The sequence below is a fragment of the Nicotiana tabacum genome, chromosome 4 (genome assembly GCF_000715075.1).
Source record: "Nicotiana tabacum cultivar K326 chromosome 4, ASM71507v2, whole genome shotgun sequence".
NCBI classification, from domain to species: Eukaryota; Viridiplantae; Streptophyta; class Magnoliopsida; order Solanales; family Solanaceae; genus Nicotiana; species Nicotiana tabacum.
In genome coordinates, this window is record NC_134083.1 from 58,041,567 (window position 1) to 58,062,688 (window position 21,122).

Below are 21,122 nucleotides of genomic sequence, written 5' to 3' on the forward strand. Positions count from 1 at the left end.
ACCTACTCCTACTATAGCTCCCTCCTCGTTTTCCACCTATAAATATTTTAATTTAAATAAATAAAAAAGCATCATTTGCAACAAAAATAAAAAAAGAAAATTAATTTTCCCAATTTTAGTCTAACCATTGATGGAGACACCCAGTCAACACTCATTCATGCCTTCTCCCATGACCAATACTTCATCTTCTTCTTCCTCCATCCGCTTCATGGGTCTCCTCAAACAACCCGACTCCGACCCTAACAACAACCTCAACCAGCTCGAAGAGTTCGACGAGAACGATGTTTTCTGGTCCGAATCCTCTGATTGTTCCAGTGTTGCTAACTCCTTTTCTCCCCCTACCCTTTCCACCTCCTCTTCCCCTACGCGCATCCTCCCTCAACGCGCCGCCACCCTCTACAAATCCTCAAACTCCGGCCTTTCCGCTGCTCTCTCCGACGATCACCACCCCCTCGTCCGCCGCAAATCTACGCTCAATCCTTCCGTTTCCGCCGCATCCGCTGCCAAAATGATTCCACCTGTGTTTCGTTCGGAGAATTCAAATCCCAATTCTCTGCCTAAATTTCACCAGTCGGCTCCGGTGAATGTGCCCGTGTGGCAGAAGAAGAGTACTGGACCGTTTGGTGGATTTGATCGGTTCGATGAGGTGGACGACGAGCTGCTAGAAGACCAGGAAATGGTTCCTCCTCACGTGATGCTGGCTCAGTCGCACGTGACGTTCTCGGTTTTTGAAGGCGTTGGGCGGACGCTAAAAGGCAGGGACTTGCGGCGTGTTCGTAACGCTGTCTTTCAGCAAACAGGTTTTCTTGATTGACCCATCCTAAAAATCCCCGCCCGTCAAAAAAAAAAAGAGGAAGAAAAGGTCAATCAATTTATTATTTTAGTGATTGAATTCTGAAGAATAATTTAATTTCGAAGGAGTCAGTTGCTGTACGTTCATTTCAAAGTTTGTAAAGTATGATAAAAAAAAAAAGGTACTATCAGTTTGGCCTTGTTGACATTCCATTTGGAAAATGGTTATTAATTTGTAATTATGCATTATGGTGAAGTAAGCATCCCAATAAGTTGTTTTCTTTACTCTGTTGAAGATAATGTATTGATCAGAATGATAAATTGCTTTTCTTTTGCAAATATGATGCGGCATTTGAGCTATGATAATGCTCAAAATAGGCTGTTGGTTATCATTTTCGTTCAATTCAAGTGAACTTCACATTAGGTGAGCTCAATAATGCAGGGGAGAATTATTAAGTAGGGCCGCAGCTCATTCCAATCACATGAAGAAATGGTGTTCACTCGTCCACGAGTCCTACAGTTAGTCTTGAATTCGCTAACTTTTGGGTTATCTATTTATGATATGAATGCCTATGCTGGAATTTATTAGCCCTTCTTATCTGAGAATCCTCCATGATGGGGAGTCATGAGGTCAATTTTGGCAGTAAATCGCTTGAGGAAAATATACTGGAAATGATAAAAGTTGATGTTATGGCTGGAATTGTGCTCACCCGGCATTTTAGCTTTCAAGAATTAAAAATAGATAAACATCTAAGTGAGATGGAGGTGCAATAGGTAAAGCATGAAATTTATGAGTTACATACTTGTGAGGTTTACTGTGGTAACAACTAACACGATACTTGTAGTGACATCAGAATTAACTTATACAGCTGGAATGTATGGCCCCTGATTTTATAGTTAATAGTTCAGTTGCAGATTTATCATCTTCAGAAGCTTAGATTGGCATTTTGGATTATAGTCCATTTAGGTGTTGTTCTGTAAACTCTATAAGCCCAAAATAAAATCTTGCAGTCCAGTTCTGGTACTGTAATCAATCTGGCGAAAATGTCAATTAATTGAGATAGCAGCAGAGTTATCTGATTTATATTAAGTTCGTTATGCTTATGCTATTTCGTGGTAAGGCGAGTCTCTTCAACCTCCTTTGATGTTTCCGTCGTGGTCAAAGTTTGTTCTGTTGTAAAAGTTATACTAATGTTGTAGTCCTCATTGCTTTAGAGTTTCACGGATTATTCTGGGGAGTCAAGGTGACTGCTTTTGGTAGAGGCTGAAAGCTAACTCACTTAGGCGTAAACTGTGTAAAATTACACTCGATGAATGGCATTGATCTGTGAATATCTTTATCTTTTTTTTAATCTTTTTGTGATCAAGTTTGAATGTCTTTAGTTATTGCTGAGTCTTTAATAGCCTCTAGGGATAGGCATCTGCAAATGCTGCCTGCCTGCATTGTTAATGCAGTCTGTAGATGTTTACATGCATTTTTTTTTGCTCTGCATATTCGTTTTCTTACAAAAATCTTGAGAGTGAAAGAAGGAAGATTGGAATGTGATAAATCCATGTCAATCATTTTGAATGGTTCTCTGATCTACAAAAGTGGCTGATTAGATTTACCACAACATCTTCGGTTGTAGAGCCGTCAAAATGGGCTTGGCCTGTGAGACCAGCCCAACACAGCCCGCTATTTCGGTAGGATTGGGCTAAAAAATTTTAAGCCCATTTAAAACTGAGGCTTATAAGTCCGGCCCAAGTCAGCCCGTTGGCCCTTGAGGCTTGATCAAGGCTGGGCCTGGACCGGCACATGTTTAATATTTAAAAAAAGTAAAAATTAAAAAAAACTATTAACTATAATCCCCATTCCCCAACCTTAGATTGCTCATTTACCCTTCCATATCAACTAGAATTTAGATTTTTGATATGCATGTAGTATGACAATTAGTTTTTCTTTTGCTTAATTAACGACGAACTAGGAAAAATGTCAAGTTTTAAGATCCAAAGAAAATTGACAGTACTAGCAAATTTCGTGAATTTTAAAATATTTATGAACTATAATGATGAATTCAGGAAATGATGTTAAACCTAAATTAAAAAAAACTCAACATATAAACTTATTGAAGCAATCCCTCAACCTCAGGAAAGTGAAAGAAAAGTATTAAAAAAATATTCATGTAACATTAAAAAAGAAGAGCTAGAGATATAAAGAATGTGCATTTCAATTACGAGATTCCTTGTCAAATATCAAGATATTGTGCGCTCTAAACAAAAAGAAGTCGTTCATATGATTGAGAGACTATGTCATGAAGAAATTTTTTTCTAAAAAAATTGAAGAGCCGGCCCGCCCTAACCCGCGGCTCTCTTAGGACTGGGTTGGGCTAGCCAATTTAAGGCCCATTTAAATGGCGTGCCAGCCCACCCTAGCCCATCAAATTTAAAAGCCCGTGAGGCTTGGACTGGGTTGGGCTGGGCTGGCCCATTTTGATAGCTCTATTCTGTTGAAGCAAAAGATTGATGCCCAGAAATTGGAGATTAAGATTCAGTATTTCAGTTTCTATTTGATTAAATTTCAAAGGCGCTCAGTGTTTATGTGACATATCCAAAAGTTGTATCCAAAAGTTGGAAATAAATTATGCATTTCACATTGAACGATGATATGTTATTTGTTATTTGTATTTTGTTGTGACAATAACGTGCAGAGGGCAATTGTTACAAATTTAGCCAGTTGCTCTCTGGCGGAGGTCATTGAATAAGATGAATTCTAGATGTTTTGACCTGCAAATATATGTAATTTTCACTTTGGTAGAGTATCTATGTGAACTTTATCAGAAGATAAGGTTGAGCAAGCCGGTCTTTAGTCAACTAACAGTTTAGGTCTCTGTTTATGTAGTGATTTATGAACATGAATTAGCTTGAAATTGTAAATTGTGTGGTATTCAAGTATGTTTCCTTTGGATGATTCCAGATGGTAGATTTTTCAGTTGAAAATGACTAGAGAATAGATTTTTGGGGCGTTATCTTTAAAAGACACTTTTAAAGGCAGTTCCAATAAGAGCACTTGTTCACATGTGGAGATGCATTCTTTATGTATGTTCCTATAGTCCCTATCATTGGGGGAATCTTTTATATCTGGATTTGGTGAATCTTCGAAATTCCAAAATTCATCATTAACAATATTATTCTTGCTCACAAACTTAGCAAGTAATCTTTTCCATTTCTATATCAGAATAAAAAGAAGTTTCTGGTTCACAAAAGCCACCGTCCTTTATTTCATTCATTCATTTGTTTGGTTAGATAATCCTATTCCCTCTAGTTCTGCTTTTCTTGACATCCACTCTCTTGAGGCTTGTCAATCCCGCGCTTTCACTGTCAACTGGAAAGACATTTCAGTAGCATTTCAGGCCGTCAACAGAAGTTGAATGTTTTAGTTCCTGCCTTTTTTTTTTGGCTAACATAAGATTAGGTATTCTCGTACTTGACAAAACTCTTTGCTAAGAACATCCTAAAAGTACGTTTATCAGCTATCTCATTGATGATTTCTATACTTCTAATGCTTTCTGCAAACACCTACTCACTGGTTTCAAGAATCAGGATATTTCACTATGTCTGTCCTACTGTAAAAGCCATACAAATTGGTGGTTTAACTTTGACTAAAGCAAGTAGTGCTGATGGAAGAATCCATAATCCATCACCACAAATCAAGCCTGAAGCGACTGCAGGAACCATCAAACTCGCCTTCTTGCTGTTGAGCTTATGCCATACGTATACAATCAAACTGCCCACACACATATCGATTGCAAAGGAAGCGTTATTAAGGAAAGGCACAGCCATAGCCATTGGGAGAGGAACCCATTTCCCGAATCTTTCCGGGGTTATGTCTCTCACCAAGTTGGCTATTATCGCAAAGGCAAAGAAACCATAACACAGCTGCAAGCAATGGTTGGGCAGTGCAGAGAAACCTTCAACACCTAAGATTGCCATGTTCCTATAGACGATAGCATAAGGAGCTTTGTAATCTCCATTGGGATCTCCTACAGGAAAAGCTTTGTAGAATAGGAAAAATGTAAGAGGTGCTACCACACAGCCAATGGCAGTCCCAATAGCTTGGCTTAGTAGCATGGAACGCGGGGAAGTGAGGGTGAGGTGGCTCGTCTTGAAATCATGCATCAGGTCAGAAGATATAGAAACAATGGATTTAATAAGTCCACATCCAATAAGTCCGGCTACAACACCATTCTCTTTACCAGATAATGCAGCAAGCACGAAGAGAGCCACCTTGCCATAATTGTATGCCATATTCAAGTCCGTTAGACCAGCACCATAAGCATTGCAGAAGCTCAAAGCTGGTGCAAGAATGTAGGCAACGAGCACGTAATACCACTTCAATGCCGGGAACATGAGTGGAATGTCAATGATGGAGATAAGGGAGAAAACCATGTAACCAATACAAGCTAGCCATAAGGGAATGCTCTCTCTTATGAATATTTCGTTTCTCTGCAGCTCATCAAGGGGCTGATTCTTGTTGTCTGCTGCGGCTGCTGCCAGAAAAAATAGAGGCAGTGGTATTAATACTAAAATTGCAACAAAAGGAGACACACTTTTGCCCCTCTTAAGATTAGCTAACACAAATTCCTTTTAATATTCAACGACCATGGTAATATTTGACTCAACGATCATGGTACTATTTGACTGGACCATACTTTGTTGGAGTGTGTAGCTTTGTTCACTTTGTGACTTGACTATAACAACAACTATGCCTCAGTCCCAAACAAGTTGGGGTCGGAATAACATCAAATTCCATTATTAATGGAGGAGAGGTGTGAGAGGGAATAATTCGTTTATCACTTTATAGAAAAGACATCGTATAGCAGTTTTAGCTTACATGATTCGGGCCTCCTTGTTTTCAGGGAGACATATATGCTTCTACCAGTGAAAAAAAGTGTCCTGACAAAATTGTATAGGCCATCTCCCAGGATGAGAGCAATGGAGATAAAAACCTGCATAAAAGGAGTAAAACATGACTCAAGTTAAACTATAACATTCAAATGATTGAAATTTTATGGTCTAAATGAGGAAAAAGTACAGTGCTTATTGGATTCTTGGTCAAATTAAATTAGGTGCTTAGCATTTGATTGGTCTTTAAATTGATCTCTAACCTTGTAACCACTTAGACTCTTCATACTGCTCTGCGGTAAAGTTGCAGGAAACCAAGATCCTTTGCGTTCACCAATTAGAGGCCACATGATCCCCCAAGAGAGAACAGCTCCGAGAAGCAAAGACAAGTTCACTAAGTGGGAACAGATCATTCCAGCTCCAACATAAGTCATGCTGAAATCGAAGTAAAATCTGCATATATTCAATAGTATAGATTAGTGGTGACGGACTGAGCTACTTAAACTTAAAAAGAACCAAAATATCAAGTACATACGATTGTTTCCAAGCTTTCAATCCGAACGTGGGAAATTGGGCAAATCCACATTGATCTCCACCAGAATAAAACCACTGAAAGAAACTCCATAAGAAGCTCATTGAGAAAACTTTCATGAACCCTTTAACCTGTTTCCTGAAAAATTGTAAAACATAGTTTTCATTTCCACCCTCCAACTCAAGAAAGGCTAATTTCACAAAGCGAGTTCCTTCTCATTACAATTGTTTGCATACTTGGCCATTTTATCTCCCTTGGGAGTATGAAACCCATTGATAAGAACAGCAGTTGCAGTCCCACTTGGATAAGCTAATTTATAGTCAATTATCATGATCTGCACCACCAAAAATAAATAAACGTTCAAGAGTCAGTTGAAGGTGGCAGCTTGCCTATGTTGCTCGCTCGGACTCTCTGAAAATGTCGTTGGGTGCATGTCAGATTCTCCAAAAGTAGATTATTTTTAGATGATCCGGACGGGGTGCGGCAGATTTTGGAGAGTCTGCGCAACATAGCAGCTAGCCCTGCAAATCTGCTACCTTGAAAATGTTTTTGTAATATCTGATGGCTGTTATTTCAAAACACTATGACCCATCACTAAGTATTTTAAGTTTTTAACTATTTAACAAGAAGAAGGTTAGCAGTAAGATGGGGAAAGACAGTACCTTTCTAAGGGGAACTAAAGCTAATAGCCCAACAAAGCTAACAACAAAGAGAAAACCAATCATCCAATCAAGACTAGGTTCCTTGTGGCTTCCTGGTGTATTCCCTTCTGTATCGACTCCTGCTTGCTCATATGTCTTCTTGTTCAATCCCAAAAGATATGATCCAAATCCACCTAAATTAACATAAACAACCAAAAAAATTCAAAAATGAGTTCCAATTTTGAAAAGCCTCAAGCAAGACAACAAAAAATAAAAGATGTTCTAACCTCCCACGGCAATGCTGTAACATGCAACAGCACAAGTCTGAATAATAGTATTCTCCTGTCTAGTAAAAGGAGTGTATACAAAATTGGCCTTTTTAAGAATCTTGGTCCATGACTGTATGAATACATAGGCAAGAAGAGCAGCTGATACATTAAGATTTGGGACAAGTCCAGTAGTCAGATTAAGCTTCGTTACTATCACACTGTAAATAATTCCAATCAAAACACTTGCTACAATCCCACGAACTGTTATCTGTTTTGTCCAAGGAGGAATTCTCTTCACTTCTTCAGAATAGTCTCTCACTTCTTCCATTTCTTCTCTTTGTATTTCCATTGATTTTTCCTTCTCCTCTTCTCTCATTACACCAACTCTACTCATTTTTCCTGTCCATGTTCTAATCACCAATTAGTTACAAATACAAGTCATACCAAATAATACAGAGGGGGATAAAAAGAACATGGTGTGCTTAAAAAGATAGAAAAGGTACCCAAAAAATGTAAAAAGAGCCTGTCTATTCTTTTTCAGGACAGAGAGTTCAGTTGACAATCTCTGAAGTGGAAAAAAATCGATTTTTTTCCACTTTTTGAATATCAAGAAAATGCTCAACAGATAGCGGACAATGGTTTTGACAATTTTTTGTCCTGTTTACAGAGAGGTTCTCATGGTCGACAAAAGGGTATAGAATTAGAAAACTTGAACCCCTCAATCCAATTAAACAAAATCAAGAATGGTATATTCAGAATAAATTATCTGCTGCAACAATCTAATTATATAGAGAGTGCAAAATTAAAGAAAAAAGCTCACCGGACAATGTGGGGGTTGTTGGAATGAAGGGAATCGAATGTGACAGGGCAAAAAACTTAGTGCACGGGACGGGGGGAGATGTACTGCAGGAGTAGTACTACACACCATAAATAGGTTCGTGCAGTACAAGATTACCAAAATCCAACAAACAGAGGACTGAAATCAATGTCGTGATTCTTGGGTAACACATGTTGGGCTTACATTGGAAATGCTTATCTTTTCCTTTTCTACTCTTCTTTCACTCCATTCACAACTTTTAAGTCAATGGACATAAAATAAATTCTAATTATTGTGGTATACATAATCTTAGTTGCTCAAATCTCTTTATAATAGTCTTATTTATTTTAAATTTTTTTATTGTTATAATAAAATACTGTTATATAGAATATATATTATAACATAGCATATAAGTTGGTTTCATAAAAATCTTAACTTTTATAATGAATGAATGTTATATAATAATATTGTTATAGAGAAGTCTAACGGTATAATATTACAGATAAATTATTTAATAAATATTAATTAATTGATTAATATTTATAACCACTCTGCTTTTATAAGTTCAAAATCACTGATAGTATAAGAAAATGTTACACTAAAAATGAATATAATTCAAAACCATAAAGCATTTATTTACTCTTGTTGACATAGAATTGGCTAACTACTGTTGACGTTACACTGCACCCACCGCGGTCTATTTCTGTACTGTCGATGCATATGAATGCAGCTATAATATTGTGTGAGTATGAAAGTTTTAGAACATATTGTTTACCCGAAAAATCGAATAACGTTGAATTTATGTATGGTTCTAAGGACAAGTGGATTCCTTTGATCTGAAAATAACAATACACAAATTTATGATACAGAAATGGAAGATGATGAACAAATATATTTAATGAGCTTTAGAAAGATAAACACAATAAAAATGCTTAATCCCAGCCAAAAAGTGCCTTCTATTACAAACTCTCCTTGGCTTTATAGCAAAGGATCACTACTCTACCTATAGTAACATGATGGAAATAAATATTGTTAGTGGAGGACCCATGATGGTGCGTCTCCTCATTAATTCCCGCAGAGATTCTCTCCTTTGGTGCAGTTGTAACAGCTTTTGTCTGTGAACTCGATACCGACTCGAGCTCGGTACCAGATCGGAACATCGGTCTTGATTTCGAGCTAGGTGATCCCTTTCGGGCATCGATGTTCGGGACCTGTATCGACCGATGTTACCTCGGTCGATTCGAACGCCCGGGCTCGATGCCCCCATCTCGGAATTCGCTCGGGGTCTCCATGAAGGTACCACTCGATTGAAATGCCATCCTCGATCGATCTTCACGACCGAGGATCGGTTTTAACCGTATACAGATAGCCCCCTCGTTTCTCGGAAAGGAGATGACGAGGAACGATGTGATTTCCCTAAGGTTCGATCGAATCGATAATGACGTTTCTATCGGCTTTGACTATGACGTGCGTGATAGTTGTCCCATCGATTTGGTTTTATCGAGGCATTTAATGCGCGTCAGTCGGTGGTCGGCCACCGCTAGACGAATCGTCGTGCCTTATAAATGATTTTCGCATACAATGTTTTCCACTTTTGTGCTTCCTCTTTTCCCAAATTCTCTTTGATTAATTTCTCTTATTTCGTCGTTTTAGTGCCGCTTGTACCAGAGTTTCGGTGTCGTCCCCTCTTTCACCTTTCTTTGTGACTTTTTCTTCTCGTATTAATGGCGAAAACTTTAAAAATCGTACCTCACAAGGAGAAAGCTTCTTCCCCACGGCCGTATGACGATAAGGCGCCGACCGAGCCGTCCGTTCAAGATTATATTCCCGGCCCGTGTATTTTAAAAGCTGATTTTAAAGTAGAGAATCCTTCGTCCGTTCCGGGTCGGTGTGAGCACGTATCGATGTATATGTGCTCTATAGCGGAGGTTCACCTCGAGGCCGTCAGGAAAGACTATGGCTGGGGTTCTGAAGTTGTGTTACAAGTCCCCTCCTCCGATGAGAGCGTCACTACCTATGTGGAGGGATTTCTAAGTGTTTACACCTATCCCTTTACGTTGGGAGCTGTTGATCCCGTGATTTTTTATTTCTGCAGGAGATATCAGGTCACCCTCGGCCAAATTCATCCTTCCTTATGGCGTATAGTCATCTTATTGTGTTTCTTCTCTACCAAAGCCGGGGGGTTGGATTTTTCTTTGAGCCACCTTATACGACTGTATCGGCCTCAGATTTATCGTGGACTTATTAGGCTATATCGTCGGGCATCGAAGGCTTTGATGTCGAGCATCGATGAAGATAAGGATTGAGGCTGGATGGGTCGATATATTCGAGTGAGGACTCGTGATCTTATCCCGGAGGAAAAAATGCCCTTTCCTGAAAAATGGAACTTCGACCGTAAGTGATCCGTGTTTGCTCTTCGTGTCTTTTTCCGTGTTTGATAATATTATTTTCTGATGTTCAGCTGCACCTTGGATGCCACAAGTTGTGCCTGATCTCGAGGAGTGGGTTCGAAAGTTAGCCTCGACTTCATCTTATGCCGAGCGCGCTTGGCGTGATTTGGCTAAGGGTAGATGGGAGGCCAAGAATTATGGTGAGATTTGGTTCCTGTTTCCCTCGAGGTATATTTTGCGTTCATTTTGTTATCGATTTTTCCCTTGTATATAGGTGTAACTAGGGATGCTGTTTTGCGGCCTTCGAGCGGTGATGAAGGCAATGAGCCCCCGGTCCTGGAACAGGGAAAAGAAAAGAAATGAAGGGCTTCCTCTCGGCCGGAGGGGCTTAAGCCCAAAACTCGGACGGTGAGGAGAAAAATCATTGCCCTTTCGATCGACTCGGTCCATCGACTGAGGGAGGAAGAAGAAGAAGAAGATAGTTCCTCGGCTTTGGTAGTCCGACCTACGGAGGCAGTCGAGGTTGCTAGGGCTGCTGAGCCGATAGCGACCGTGCCCATCGGGGTTGGTTTCGGAGACCTAAATATCGATCGGAGTACTCTGAGTGATTTGCTCGGGGCAATGGCAATGGGTCATTCACCTTCCCTTCCGTCTTTTTTTGAGGAGGCGTTGAAGGAGGCTCGAGAGCTGAAGACTCCCGATATTGGTGCCGGCTCAGGTGCAGCGGATCATTTTAAGGATTATTTTACCAGTGTTGATGACAGTTCCGATATCGGTGATGCTTCTCTTTTGTTAGAGGAAGCTCAGCGTTTTATTACTCGGGTAATGATTCTTCCATACTTGGCTTCTTTGTTCTTTTCCATACTTGACGGTTCCGATACCGGTGATCCTTTTTTGCTTTATTGTTGTTGATGACAGTTTCTAACTATGCAGACCATCGGTAGGTTTCGAGTTGATCTTAGCCAGTGTGAGGCCGAACTCCGAAAGGTCCTAGGTGAAAGAGATGACCTTTGGCTTCTTTGTAGCAAAAAGGAGGAGGCTATAAAGGATCTTCAAGCGGATTTGGCTAAGGTTCGTGAAGAAAGGGTCGAGCTCGATCAACAGGTGAGCCTTGTTCTGTTAAAGTATGGATTCGACTCGACTGTGGAAGTTAACCATTCGTTGTCTCAGTTGCAGCAAAAGATCGAGAGGATCGGGCTACTTCGAGGGGAGGTCGATCAAATCCGGGCCGAATGCAACCAGTGGAAGGAGACTATTGACCGCCTGGCAGCGGAGAAAGAAACCATTTTAACAAAGTTATTATCAGCCGACGTTCAGCTTTGAAACGTCAAGCAAAAGGTGTCGGTTCAGGATAAGAAAATCGATGAGCTTGAGATACGACTTGCTGAGGCTAAGGCGGAGGTTGAGTCATCGAATGTTTTGGCGGATAAGTCTATTGTTGTATATCGAGCTGATGCTGAGGCCGCTCAGGTGGAGGCCCGAGAAGCGGCGAAGATTGCCGATGCTCGAGCTCATTAGGTTGCCGAACTTGTTAAGTGTAGATCTCGGAGGGAGACCCTCGAGGAGATTCATGCTCGAGGTTTCGATCTTACCGAAGAGGTAAGAAAGGCAAAAGAGCTTGAAGCGGAAGCTGAAGCCTTAGCTTCTGACGATGATGACGATGATAATGATGATGGTAGCAAAGGCGGGTCCGAGGGTGAGGAAGACCCCGACCTAGAAGCTTAGAGTCTAATTCTCATTACCTGTAAATTAATTACGTAGGCAATTTTGTATATATATAACAAGGTCGATTTTGCTTGTTGAGTCGATGATGATGTGGTGGTTAACGTAAACTCTGAGTAAACGTAGTTTTTTCAATGTTTCAAATTTGATTGGGTCTTGTTCGAACTCGGCAGCCCGTAGGCTCGACGGATGACTGAGTATTTCGAACTTGATATAGAAGTAGCCCGTAGGCTTAATATTCGAGTGTTTATTTCGAACTTGAGAAAATGTGGTAGCCCGTAGGCTTAATATTCGAATGATCATTTCGAACTCGAGGTAATGTGGAAGCCCGTAGGCTTAATATTCGAGTGATTATTTCAAACTCGATGTTGAATTAACCCGTAGGTTCAACGGTCGGCTGAGTACTTCGAACTTGATATAGAAGTAGCCGGTAGGCTTAATATTCGAGTGTTTGTTAATTCCGGTTGCATAACAAATCTCAAGTCATTGTACATATGTTTTGGGGAAATCTAATATGAGCATGGTTTATTTTAACCATTTTGGCTCTTACAATTTTTCCTCTATTATTGTGAGAAGATTTTGTTGCATCTGAACTCGATGTATTTGAGGCCTTGGTGCCCCCCCGGTATTCGAGGCCATTCGGGCTAAGGGTCGAAAGCCTCGGATACTGTTTTAAAAGCGCAGCACGATCGATGGTTGCCTCATTAAAAACCTTGACGCAAAAACCCATTTGGGAAAAAAACGGTCTAAGGAAAAAAGAGTGCAACACGTGCTTTTGAGTAAAAGAATACTTCTGTTCTTTGTTCGAACTTCTGTACGGAACAGTTGAATAAATATGGGAAAGGTCGGACCTTAGCAGTAGTACCATTTTAGATATGATACATTCCAACTGCTTGATAGCTGTTTGCCGTTTATGATGCCGAGCTTGTACGATCCTTTCCCAGAGTGCTCGAGCACCTGGTACGGTCCTTCCCAATTTGGTCCTAGTTTTCCTTCGTTTGGATTCCGAGTATTGATGGTGACTTTCTGTAACACCAAGTCCCCTGGCTTGAAGTGGCGAAGTTTAGTTCTTCGATTGTAATACCTTTCGATTCGTTGCTTTTGTGCGGCCAACCGGATGAGGGCAGCTTCTCGTCCTTCATCCGATAATTCAAGGCTGGTGTTCATAGATTCGTTATTTGATTCTTCCGTCATGAATCAAAATCTGGAACTAGGCTCTCCGACTTCGACTGGTATTAATGCTTCGGAGCCATATACTAAGGAGAATGGGGTCGCCCATGTACTGGATTTCGATGTTGTTCGGTATACCCATAGGACTTCGGTCAGGATTTCTCTCCATTTTCCCTTAGCGTCGTTCAATCTCTTTTTCAGGTTTTGAAGAATAGTTTTGTTTGTTGATTCGGCTTGTCCGTTTCCACTGGGGTGGTATGGGGTTGTTAGTATTCTTCTTATTTTGTGGTCTTCGAAGAATTTTGTGATTTTGTTGCCAATAAATTGCTTCTCATTATCACATACTATTTCGGCTGGTATCCCAAATCGGCATATGATATGATCCCACAAAAAGTCGATAACCTCTTTTTCTCTCACTTTCTCGAACGCTGCGCTTCAACCCATTTAGAAAAATAGTCAATCATAAACAAAATAAAACTGGCTTTACCTGGGGTCGATGGTAGGGGGTCGACGATGTCCATTCCCCATTTCATGAATGGCCATGGCGATAGGACCGAGTGAAGTTGTTATCCGGGCTGATGGATCATTGGAGCAAACCTTTGACATTTATTGCATTTACGAACAAATTCTTTTGCGTCTTTGCCCATATCGATCTAATAATACCCTGCTCTGATCACTTTTCGAACTAACATGTCGGCACCGGAGTGATTGCCACAAGTGCCCTCGTGTACTTCCCGGAGGATGTAATTGGTATCTCCCGGACCTATGCATACCGCCATCGGTCCATCGAATGTTCTTCGATATAACGTTCCATCCGCAGTCAAAGTGAATCGAGCAACTTTAGTTCGAAGGGTCGTGGACTCTTTGTGATCCGAAGGGATCTTTCCGTTTTTTAAGTATTCAATATACTTGTTTCTCCAATCCCAGGTTAAACTAGTAGAATTTATTTCGGCGTGCCCTTCTTCGATTACAGATCTTGAAAGTTGAAATACAGTTTCCGAGTTCAAATCATTCACCTCGACCGATGATCCCAAATTAGCAAGCGCATCGGCCTCGTTATTCTGTTCTTGTGGAACATGTCGTAGACTCCATTGTTTGAAATGGTTCAGAGTGACAAGTAGTTTGTTCAAATATCTTTGCATTCTCTCTTCTCGGACTTCGAAGGTTTTGTTTACTTGACTCACCACTAGCAAAGAGTCGCAATTGGCCTCAACGACCTCCGCTCCCAGATTTCTAGCTAGCTCGAGACCTACAATTATGGCTTCATACTCGGCCTCGTTGTTAGTTAACCTGATAGTTTTAATAGCTTGCCTAATAATGTTACCCGTGGGAGATTTTAAAACTATGCCTAGCCCGGACCCCTTTACGTTTGAAGCTCCATCCGTAAAGAGGATCCATGCCATCGTCGATATATTTGATTTTAACAATAGTTCTTTTTCAACTTCGGGTACGAGGGTCGGCGTGAAATCGGCCACGAAGTCTGCTAGAATTTGAGACTTGATGGTTGTTCGAGGTCGATATTCGATATCGTACCCGCTGAGTTCGATGGCCCATTTGGCCAATCGGCCCGATAGTTCAGGCCTATGCAAAATATTACGAAGTGGGCAGGTGGTTAATACGCTTATGGGGTGGCATTGGAAGTACGGTCGTAATTTCCTAGAGGCGCTAACCAGCGCAAGCGCCAATTTTTCCAAGTGCGGGTATCTAGTTTCCGCTTCCCCTAAGGTCCGACTTACATAGTAAACAGGAAATTGCGTACCTTCCTCTTCTCGAACTAGGACACTGCTTATGGCGACTTCTGATACTGCCAAGTATAGGTAAAGTTTTTCGTCGGTTTTTGGAGTGTGCAGCAGTGGTGGGTTCGATAGATATCGTTTCAGTTCTTGTAATGCTAGTTGGCATTCCGGTGTCCAAGCGAAGTCGTTCTTCTTTTTGAGTAGAGAGAAAAATTTGTGGCTTCGATCTGATGATCTCGAAATGAATCGGCTTAGGGCTGCTATTCTTCCTGTTAACCTTTGTACAACTTTCACGCTGTTCACGATAGTGATGTCTTCAATGGCCTTGATTTTGTCTGGGTTAATCTCGATTCCCCGATTTGACACCATGAAGCCGAGGAACTTTCCCGAGCCGACTCCGAAAGCACATTTTTCGGGGTTGAGCCTCATGTTATATTTCCTTAGAATATCGAATGTTTCCTGCAAATGGGTCAAATGGTCCTCTGCGCGCAGGGACTTGACTAGCATGTCATCAATATAGACTTTCATTGATTTACATATTTGTTCTTCGAACATTCTATTTACTAGGCGTTGATAAGTAGCTCCTGCATTTTTTAGCCCGAAGGGCATTACGTTATAACAATATGTTCCATATCTGGTCACAAACGAAGTCTTTTCCTGGTCTTCCGGGTTCATCTGGATTTGATTATACCCGGAATAGGCATCGAGAAAAGTAAGGATCTCGTGGCCGGCCGTGGCATCGATCAAGTGATCGATGTTGGGCAGTGGATAAGAATCTTTGGGGCACGCTTTGTTCAAGTCCTTGTAGTCTATACACATTCTAAGTTTGTTTCCCCTTTTAGGCACAACGACCACATTGGACAACCATTCGGGGTATTTTACCTCTCTAATGGATCCTATTTTGAGCAGTTTAGTTACCTCATCTTTTATGAATACATGCTTCACCTCCGATTGGGGTCTTCTTTTTGCTTCACCGGTCTGAATCTAGGGGACACACTTAGTCGATGTGTCGTTATGTCCGGCGGGATTCCTGTTATATCTAAATGGGACCAAGCAAAGCAATCGATGTTATCGATAAGAAATTGAATGATTTTCCTCCTGAGTTTGGGTCTTAAACCCTTTCCCAGGCATACCTTTCGTTCGGGCCGATGATCGATCAAAATGATTTGCTCCAATTCCTCAATAGTTGATTCGGTGGCATCGGAGTCATCGGGGGTCACGAAGGATCGAGGGATCCACTGATCATTATCTTCATCGATGCTCTGCTTATCTAGCTGGGTCGGGGCCGATATCTTTGGTTGCTATTTGGCGTTCCGGTCTTCGACTGTGCCTCCTTTTGAACCTGATCCATTCACTGGCGAAGACGAAGATATTGGTTTTGCTCCCTCGATGGAAAACATTTCCTTTGCGGCTGGTTGTTCTCCGTACACTATTTTGACACATGTCGGTGTCGGGAATTTGAGGACCTGGTGTAGGGTCGAAGGTACAGCTCTCATGTTGTGGATCCACGGCCTTCCGAAAAGGGCGTTATATCTCATATCACCTTCGATCACGTGAAACTTTGTTTCCTGAATTGTTCCGGCGACGTTTATCGGTAGGGTTATCTCGCCTTTGGTGGTTTCGCATGCCATATTGAATCCGTTCAAAACCAAAGTTGCGGATACAACCCGGTTTTGTAGGCCGAGCTGTTTTACGACCTTCGATCTGATGATGTTGGCCGAGCTACCTGGATCAATTAACACACGCTTAATTTTAATTTTATTCATGAGTACGCATATTACCAGTGCATCGTTATGGGGTTGGATGATTCCCTCTGCATCTTCATCATTGAACGATAAAGTCCCTGAGGGAGTGTAATCTTGAATTCGAGATCGCTTTTCCCCCTCAATCGACGTTTTGGCGCATTTGAGCATAGGTCCCTGAGGGGTATCGATGCCGCCGATGATCATGTGAATGAAGTGCTGTGGCTCTTCTTCTTCGTTTTGTTTGCCGAAGTCCTTGTTTGAAAAATGGTTCTTCGCTCTATCACTCAAAAATTCCCTCAGGTACCCCTTGTTAAACAAGTGGGCTACTTCCTCTCTTAATTGTCTGCATTCTTCCGTTTTGTGACCATGGGTGCCATGATACTCGCACATTTGATTGGGATTCCTTTGGGCCGGATCGGTCTGCATGGGTCGAGGCCATCGGGTATCTTTGATACGTCTGATAGCCGATAGGATGGCGGATGCATCGATGTTGAAGTTATATTTCGATAATCGAGGAACTTCTATAGGATCGGCATGTTTATCAAAACCTCTCTTGCTCATAAGCCCCCGAGAATTTTGCCCCCGATCATATCTGCGGTTATTCCTAATTATCTCATGCGCTGAACCGTGGTTCACCCGATCTGTAACGTACGGTTGGTATCGGTCTCTGTTTGACCTTTGTTCTTTGTTGGTTTCCTTCAGAATTTTAGTGGTTGCGCGGTTCTGACGTGTGGGTTCATACGGAAATCCCAATTGATCATCTTCGACCCTGATTTTTGATTGATACCGATTGTGTATATCTGCCCAAGTTATTGCAGGGTATTCGAGCAAGCTTTGTTTTAGCCGACGTGATGCTGTCGAACTCAGTCTGTTCAACCCTTGGGTGAAAGCTTGTACGGCCCAATCGTCTGTGACTGGTGGCAAATCTATGCGTTCCATTTGAAACCGGGATACGAATTTCCTCAGTATTTCGTCACCCCTTTGTTTTACTTTGAATAGATCTGATTTCCTTGTTGCGACCTTTACGGCACCGACATGTGCTTTTACGAACGAATCTGCTAACATGGCAAAAGAATCGATAGAATTCGGTGGCAAGTTGTGATACCAGATCATTGCTCCTTTTGCGAGGGTCTCTCCGAACTTTTTCAATAATACGGACTCGATCTCGTCGTCCTCCAAATCGTTGCCTTTGATGGCACATGTATAGGAGGTGAGATGTTCGTTGGGATCGGTTGTACCATTATATTTGGGAATTACGGGCATACAGAACTTTTTTGGGATCGGTTTCGGGGCCGCGCTCGATGGAAAAGGCTTTTGTATGAATTTCTTCGAATCCAGCCCTTTCATCATGGGCGGAGCCCCCGGGATCTGATCGATCCTAGCATCATACGTTTTGAATTTTTTGTCGTTGGCTTCGACTCGCTTTGTGAGTTCCTCGAGCAGTTTAGCAATTTTAGGAGCAGTTCCCGATTTTCGCTCGTTCGGTTTCACTGTGTCGGGCTCCGTTCTGGGGGTTACTTCTCGAAGAAGTGGATTGGAGTTTGGATTACTTCACATATGAGTTTGGCTCTGCAACTGAGCTATCGCTACTTGTTGGGCTTGTAGCATTTCGAAAATCATACGTAAGCTGACCCCCGATTTACCCCGTGTTGTGGATGTCTCGGGCTATGGGTCGATCGCCACCCTGAACGCTTCTTTCCTGCTCGGAACGTTGATTCGCTTCTAGAGCTATTCGTGAATTGATATCTACTGGTACTTCGGCTCGAATTTCGGGTTCCTCGATTCGAGCTTCGTTGCCGTTGTTGGGTAGCCTTTCGGCCATGGGCACCAAGTTGTTGGTTTCATCCTGAAGGCCGGCTTCGAGGTCGATTGGCAGAGCCATTGTTGATATGAGGTTGTAAGCTGGAGCGTGCTGTATATTTGTGTCAAACAATCACTTGTTATCCTTAGCCCCACGGTGGGCGCCAAACTGTTTACCCGAAAAATCGAATAATGTTGAATTTATGTATGGTTCTAAGGGCAAGTGGATTTCTTTGATCTGAAAATAACAATACACGAATTTATGATACAAAAATGAAAGATGATGAACAAAGATATTTAATGAGCTTTAGAAAGATAAACACAATAAAAATGCTTAATCCCAGCCAAAAAGTGCCTTCTATTACAAACTCTCCTTGGCTTTATAGCCAAGGATCACTACTCTACCTATAGTAACATGATGGAAATAAATATTGCTAGTGGAGGACCCATGATGGAGTGTCTCCTTCTTAATTCCCGCAGAGATTCTCTCCTTTGGTGCGGTTGTAACAGCTTTTTGTCTGTGAACTCGATACCGACTCGAGCTCGGTACCGGATCGGAACCTCGGCCTTGATTTCGAGCTAGGTGACCCCTTTCGGGCATCGATTTTCGGGACCTGTATCGACCGATGTTACCTCGGTCGATTCGAACGCCCGGGCTCGATGCCCCCATCTCAGAATTCGCTCGGGGTCTCCATGAAGGTACCCCTCGATTGAAATGCCATCCTCGATCGATCTTCACGACCGAGGATCGGTTTTAACCATATACAAGTATATGCCGAGGACGATGTATAGTTATTTGGCTAAAAATGAACTTATTTTGAGAAGTACTTTTGATGAGAATCAGTTTGATTAATTAATTTGAAAAATACTTTTGAGCAGCAATTAACGTTTGACCAAACTTTTAAATACTGCTTCTAAGTATATATTTTTCAAAGTGTTTTTAAAAAAAAAGTACTTTTAGAGAGAAATTATTTTTTTCTGCTTCTTCAAAATTGTTGTTTTTCTTCCTAAAAGTACTTTTTTCTTCAAAAAGTTTGGCCAAACACTTCTAACTTAAAAAAAAGTACTTCTAAAATTAAAGAAGCTTGGTTAAACAGACTATTAATAGAAATTAGAAGGTTTTCTTCAAAATAAATTTTAGTTTTTGTAGTAGTAATATAGTACAAGTTGGATTTAAGGAACCTTTACTTAAAAAGAAACTTTAACCCCACCCAACCCACTCTCCCAAACTAAAAAGGAAGCAAATTATAATTATACCAGTCATGCACTAACCAATCGATGATCATTTAATGTTCACTAATTATTGTAGCCATGTAGCCAAATAGATCGCGTCTTAATTTCTTATCCTGATTACGTAATATTCTCGAAATTCCCAACAAGCTTATCACATAGATTGCACAAATGGGCTTGACTGAATATTTACAAGACCGAAAGATTCTAGCACGAGTTACGAGGTGAAAATAATACGGCTGGCCAATTTTGGTACTGATAATTAAAAAATAATCAACATTTACAAAATCAATAAAAAGTATCCACTATTTTACTGCAACGCCAAAAGTTTCAGCATAATATACTGGAGATTCGTGCACATGTGTATGAACTTCCAGCATATTATGCTGGAACTCCAATACACGAAAAGTTTCAGCATAATATAATAGGGATTGTAGCACCTTTGTATGAACTTTCAACACATTATGCTGGAACTCCACTATATTATGCTAGAAGTTCACATGTAAAAAATTCGAACTCCAGTATATTATGCTGGAATATTTTTCGGATTTTGAACAGTGTTTTCATTCATATTTATCTTTACATGAAAAGTGACTAAATTTCGATTACTTTTGAAATTGTGGCTATTTTTCAATTACCACTTGTAAATCTCGCTATTTTTGAATTTTACCCAGTTACGAGTTGCGGAAAAAATGACATTAGTTAAAAAATTTCACTATTCCAATCCAAAAAAGATAATCTGTATGTCTAAATGTGAATAAGACGAAGTCTAGTTGTTGGAACTATTCGAGTTGGTGATAATCCAGTCCAAGAAAGCACATGTGGAGGGCCTTTTTGCATCTATACCCGATTTTGGGGTCACAATTGAATTTATACCCACTTTGCAAAAAAGTTTGCAAGTGTACCCATTTTACGATCAACTTCAGACTTATCGGGCCTAAAGTTAAAAAATAATTAGTCTGAAGTGAAAAACATTGCACTTCAAATGCACTTAAGGCCAAATAGGTCTGAAGTGCAACCAATGGTTTCATGCACTTAAGGCTAATAAGTCTGAAGTGAAAAATTGCATTTTAGATGCACTTAAGGCCAATAAGTCTGAAGCTAAAATTTGCACTTCAGATGCACTTAAGGCCAAAAAGTTTAAAGTGCAACAAACGTTTTCATTCACTTAAGGACAATAAGTATGAAGTAAAAATTTGTACTTCAGATGCACTTAATGCCAAATAGGTCTGAAGTGTAACTAATGGTTTCATGCACTTAAGGCGAAAAAGTTTGAAGTGCAACAAACATTTTCATTCACTTAAGGCCAATAAGTCTGAAGTAAAAATTTGCACTTCAGATACACTTAAGGCCAAATATGTCTGAAGTGTAACCAATGGTTTTGTCACGACTCAAAA

General features: G+C 40.9%; 1 protein-coding gene across 8 annotated transcripts; it reads right to left on the reverse strand.

Moving 5' to 3' along the window:
• Positions 1 to 3,962: 3,962 nt before the first annotated feature.
• LOC107809665 (metal-nicotianamine transporter YSL2-like) lies at positions 3,963 to 8,180 on the reverse strand. Of its 8 annotated transcripts, none has more exons than XM_075250636.1 (8): positions 7,936 to 8,180; positions 7,134 to 7,514; positions 6,868 to 7,040; positions 6,442 to 6,539; positions 6,209 to 6,343; positions 5,937 to 6,126; positions 5,663 to 5,777; positions 3,963 to 5,315 (listed from the first exon to the last, which is right to left on the reverse strand). In XM_075250636.1, the coding sequence occupies exons 2-8, from the start codon at positions 7,507 to 7,509 to the stop codon at positions 4,381 to 4,383; spliced, it is 2,022 nt and encodes a 673-aa protein (XP_075106737.1). In that variant the 5' UTR covers positions 7,510 to 7,514; positions 7,936 to 8,180; the 3' UTR covers positions 3,963 to 4,380.
• Positions 8,181 to 21,122: the final 12,942 nt, after the last annotated feature.